Source organism: Eucyclogobius newberryi, unplaced genomic scaffold, assembly GCF_026437365.1.
Source record: "Eucyclogobius newberryi isolate DKJ021-1_F unplaced genomic scaffold, fEucNew1.0.hap1 SCAF_1, whole genome shotgun sequence".
NCBI lineage: Eukaryota > Metazoa > Chordata > Actinopteri > Gobiiformes > Gobiidae > Eucyclogobius > Eucyclogobius newberryi.
Genome location: NW_027315723.1, coordinates 49,118,991 through 49,123,990, shown reverse-complemented (window position 1 = coordinate 49,123,990; position 5,000 = coordinate 49,118,991). Strand labels below are relative to the sequence as shown.

At 44.0% G+C, this 5,000-nt stretch overlaps 1 protein-coding gene across 2 annotated transcripts in view; it reads right to left on the bottom strand.

Moving 5' to 3' along the window:
* arhgap1 (Rho GTPase activating protein 1) overlaps positions 1-3,193 on the bottom strand; it is a 23,008-nt gene extending 19,815 nt beyond the window's left edge. Inside the window, exons 1-3 of one of the 2 annotated variants that reach the window (XM_072448029.1) lie at positions 3,021-3,193; positions 1,709-1,747; positions 1,302-1,400 (exon numbers count right to left, since the gene is read on the bottom strand). In XM_072448029.1, coding sequence (XP_072304130.1) covers positions 1,302-1,400; positions 1,709-1,747; positions 3,021-3,138 — 256 coding nt within the window. In that variant the 5' untranslated portion in view covers positions 3,139-3,193. The remainder of the gene's footprint in view (positions 1-1,301; positions 1,401-1,708; positions 1,748-3,020) is intronic. The other variant, XM_072448037.1, reaches the window with a different exon arrangement.
* Positions 3,194-5,000: the final 1,807 nt, after the last annotated feature.

Below are 5,000 nucleotides of genomic sequence, written 5' to 3'. Positions count from 1 at the left end.
AGTCCGCTCTACTCGCCGTGATGAACGTGCGTTAGATGCGGTTATACGAAGGGCGTCGTCGCGATTCAGGAGACATTTTCTATGTTCGGGGACGGATAACGCGGAACACGCCTTGTTGACATGGGCTACGTAATATCCGGTTAAGCGTGTCGCGTTTTTTGCGTCACTTCTGGGTTTATGTGATTGGTTCTGTCTCTGCTCTAAACTCCGCCCTAGAAATTGAAACGTAGAGGTCGAGCCCCAGACCCACACACAGTTTTGATAAGTAGTTTGCCAAAACGTGCTGGGAATGGCTGGTCAGGCAACTTGACCGCTGGAAAGCATAAACTCTGAGAAAACATCTCTCTGACCTCTGAGTTCTGACCTCCAGTTACAACTGGAACGCAGTATTATCCTTCGCCAACCAGGAAGTGCTCTATTATCATGCTGGATGTTGTTCACATTACCAAGACAAGAAAACTTCACTCTGGCCTTTGATAATTGTGAAACGCTCTTAAAACTCATCACAATTAATCATCAGGATTATGGGAATAATGTTAGGCAAGTCAGAAATAACTTTGGACTGATGCAAAGAGTTTATAAGGAACTAGTTTGTTTTTTCCAGTTTTTCCAGCTGTAAAAATCTGGTACAGTGCCTTTAATAGTGTGGTGTGGTCAGGGCAATCAAAGCAAGCAGTGATTGACCAATACAATCTAAAATAACATGTGTCACAACTATATTTAAAGTGTTCAGAAATGTATCCAAATAACCCGCTTTCACCTCACTTCAGCTGCTGGAGCTCTTATGTCTTCATGAGTCCATCTTCTGCCTCATCTTGGTTTGGAAATGTGCCAGTGAAGAACAAAAATGCACTTTCTTAGACTGTGAAATGGGCTGAAGCTGATCAGAGGCTACAACCAAGTATGAGTCTATACACACCAGCCACGCCCTGAGCGCTCCGCTTCAGGAGCCACCACACCAGCCACGCCCTGAGCGCTCCGCTTCAGGAGCCACCACGCCCCGAGCGCTCCGCTTCAGGAGCCACCACTGTGGCACCAATGTTGCAAATGTTTTCCACTAAATATTGATGAACATCCAAAGTCAATCCATTAAAGTCACCGCAGTGAGAGCAGACTTTACTTTGCAGTGCATCAGAAAAAGGCTGAGCTGGTGTTTTCTGTACAACTTCTATGAGAACTAGAACCATTCATTCTAAATGATGCCACAGGAAATAATTGGCGTAAACTCAATCCCTTTGAGTTTAAGATTTTTAAATTAAACCAGCTAATATGAGGTCTAATTTATTACGTCAAAGCCTTACCAGCCACTTCGATGATCTGATGGCGGGCGATGTCGTAGAAGGGGTGGTCCCAGGGCAGGTGCGGGGAGGCTGCATCGAAAGGCTGAGTGGACTCCGACTCTGGAACAGGAGACAGAAGACAGATCCCTCACTCTAATGTGTTATGGACGTGGAGCGGCCCGGACAGTAAGACCCCCGACACCTCTTCGCAGGTAAAACAGCACCATTTTAGTCCAGGAAAGAGCACAGGGTCCAGAGGGAGGGTTTGCCATCCATCAATGTCAATCATTTCAATTACAAGTCTCCTACTGGATCCTGGCTTTATCAGTTAGACAGAAAGTGGGTTAGTGTCATCAGCCTCCTCCATCCTCCATCTCTCACCCATGAGTTAACATCAAACCACCTGGAATAACTGCAGTACTACTTACTTTTCCAAATATGTGTGGCCGCTCTTTGTCTGCGTGTGGCTGTTATCAAATACAAAAGGGCCATTATATTTCATAACCTGGATATGGTAGAGCCGAGTTATGCATTTACTCATACATCTTACTTTAAAATGTTCTTGCTTTTATATTCTGACGTTTAGAATTGATGCATTTCATGTTTTGTCCATATATTCACACACAGGTTTACCACAGCAGCACCTGAACAGGAGCTAAAACCTCCCAACAAAATAACAAGGTACTCTACTACTTTTAATGAATATGTCGACCTGTTGTCCAATAAATGAAACATGGAACTACATTGTGAAGTTTATTTCTGTAGTGCAGAACTTTATTATATGCTGAACATAACTCTATGACTCATTAATAATAATTAACAACTGAAACGTTTCATTCTGCATTTACAGCAGCTCAGGCCTTTTACAATATTGTTCATGAAGCTTGAATGGAATGATTCTGCTTTTATTGTGTCAAAGGCATAAAGTAGCTTCAATATTGTTTATCATGATATTTTCTATAGCGATATATTGTATGTCATACCACGGTCCAAAAGATGCTTTAGTCCTTTCAGCACTTTTACCCTTCGTCGAGTACAATTCTGACCACACTACTATCCTTATGTAATATTCAGTACTTCTCTCTTGTAGCTCGTGATATTGTACCAGTGTGTGACCTCTCCTAGTGCTAACCCCAGCAGAGTCTGAGTCCAGCAGAGTCTGAGTCCAGCGGTGTCTGACCCCAGCGGTGTCTGACCCCAGCGGTGTCTGACCCCAGCAGAGTCTGACCCCAGCGCAGTCTGACCCCAGCAGAGTGTGACCCCAGCGGTGTCTGACCCCAGCAGAGTCTGACCCCAGCAGAGTCTGACCCCAGCAGAGTCTGACCCCAGCGGTGTCTGACCCCAGCAGAGTCTGACCCCAGCGCAGTCTGACCCCAGCAGAGTCTGACCCCAGCGCAGTCTGACCCCAGCAGAGTGTGACCCCAGCGGTGTCTGACCCCAGCAGAGTCTGACCCCAGCAGAGTCTGACCCCAGCAGAGTCTGACCCCAGCGGTGTCTGACCCCAGCAGAGTCTGACCCCAGCGCAGTCTGACCCCAGCAGAGTCTGACCCCAGCAGAGTCTGACCCCAGCAGAGTATGACCCCAGCAGAGTATGACCCCAGCAGAGTCTGACCCCAGCAGAGTCTGACCCCAGCGGAGTATGACCCCAGCGGTGTCTGACCCCAGCGGTGTCTGACCCCAGTGGAGTCTGACCCCAGCAGAGTCTGACCCCAGCAGAGTCTGACCCCAGCGCAGTCTCACCTGAGGCGGGCTCGTCCGCGGGCCACTGCTGCTCCTCGTACGTGGAGAGCTTGAGCTGTCCTAACTGCGCCGTGGCCGGGTCCTCGGTCAGGTCCACCAGAAGGTCTGACGAAGACATTACAAACACCAGGGGGCGCTACTCTTACTGCAGCGACCTCTGAGACTACCTCTGAGACGACCTCTGAGACGACCTCTGAGACGACCTCTGACAGAAGCAGCGAGACCTACGGAGACAAAAGCAGGACATTCTCAAATGGACCAGAGCATAGTTCCATCAGACACTTGAAGCTTTTACAGGCACATTATGAACCACAATAATGTACTGTACCCTGTAACAGTCTGACCAGCTCTTTGAACAAGGACGGTCCAAAACACTGACTTTATTTAATGAACATTTTGTATCAGCTGGTTTGCTTTTTTCTTCTTGCCCGGTCAATAAGGGACCAAATCATATAGTTCTGAAATCCCCTTTGGAGGCAAACGCCTGGATTATTGCTCTTTTAACTTGACTTCACTGTCATTACATTTAAGCTTAAATAGTGCGACATTCCTCCCGTTTTTACAAGTGAAGTTAACAAGAGGACTTTTTCTAAACTTTGCGTTGAAGCCAAAATTCTTGAGAATCTGGTCAGCACCAGTGGAAGAGTTGAATGATTTTTAGAGGCCAATAATATTTGATCTAACTTTTCGGTCTGGTTTTAGAAAGAAACAGAACGGTCAGCTGCTCTTAGGGTTCTAGATGATTTATTGCAAGCTCTGGATCTATAAAAATATATTGTGCCCTTTTCATTGACTTGGCACTTGACACTGCAGATCCTGAGCTTTTAGTTAGACTCCTGAAGCATCACAGCATCTCTGGTCAGGCCCAACCACAAGGACAAGGTAGTGCCTCAGGGTTCCATTTTAGGACCACTATTATTCTCCATTTATGTTTGGATCTTTGTGCTGAACTGTCTGAGATCATGTGCCCTTTATTGCCGATGATGCAGTACTTTACTGGAACGGGACATTTGTCGTAGCGCCGTCTATCAAATGCAAACAAAACAAAAGCCGTGATCCACTCTCATAGAATAATAACTCTTGGACGAGATGAAACGTGTTGTTTTTCTAAAAGTGTTCAGATGACTACAACTGAAGCTTCTTCTACAATATTCGCGGAAAGAATACATGTTGTATTTTTTTAAGATGAGTAAATTGTGTCTTTTATTTCTATTCAAAATGTAAACAATTATTAAATAGAGACTCACCAAATATCATTGATATCAACATTAGCACCTATAAGGGTGATCAAATGTAACAAAAATCACCCACTAATCAATAAAACTAGTATCAAAATTATATAAACACATTGATATTTATATATTTTAAAATCTCAAATAGGAGAAACAGTTTTAGAATGAACTTTGTCAGAACTAGTAGGACCACATGGTAACAATTTATCTTTTTGTGTTGATTGTGTGTCATTTCAATGCATTTTGTTATTCTACATAATCAAAACATCACTTTTAACACATTTTTTAAGGAATTTCATGTATCATATAAATTTATATATCAATATTGGGATAAGTATTGTATCAGGATCAGTGTTGTCAAAAGTCAGACACTCATTGATCCTGTAAACGACCAGTTTTAGATTGTCGATAGTATTGAAACTAGATAGTATCAATCATCAGAAATCATCTCACATTTACAAGTCCATGTTCCTGTTCCTGCTGCTGATGCGTGAATACAGACCTGCTGCAGATTTATTCAACACTGCCCACATACAATAGAACTATTACTGGGCTGTATAAAGCCACATATTTCTTCTATTTTTCTTTTTTTCTTTCTCAGCCTGAGCGTGGATACCTCGCACCTCTAAGCATTATACTAAGCATTATATTCTGCAGCTGACATCACGAGACCATCATCAAGAACATTATGTAATGCTCTTTGAACTAGGATTTAGTCAAAGTCAGGGCCAGAGTCTGGACTAAAGGC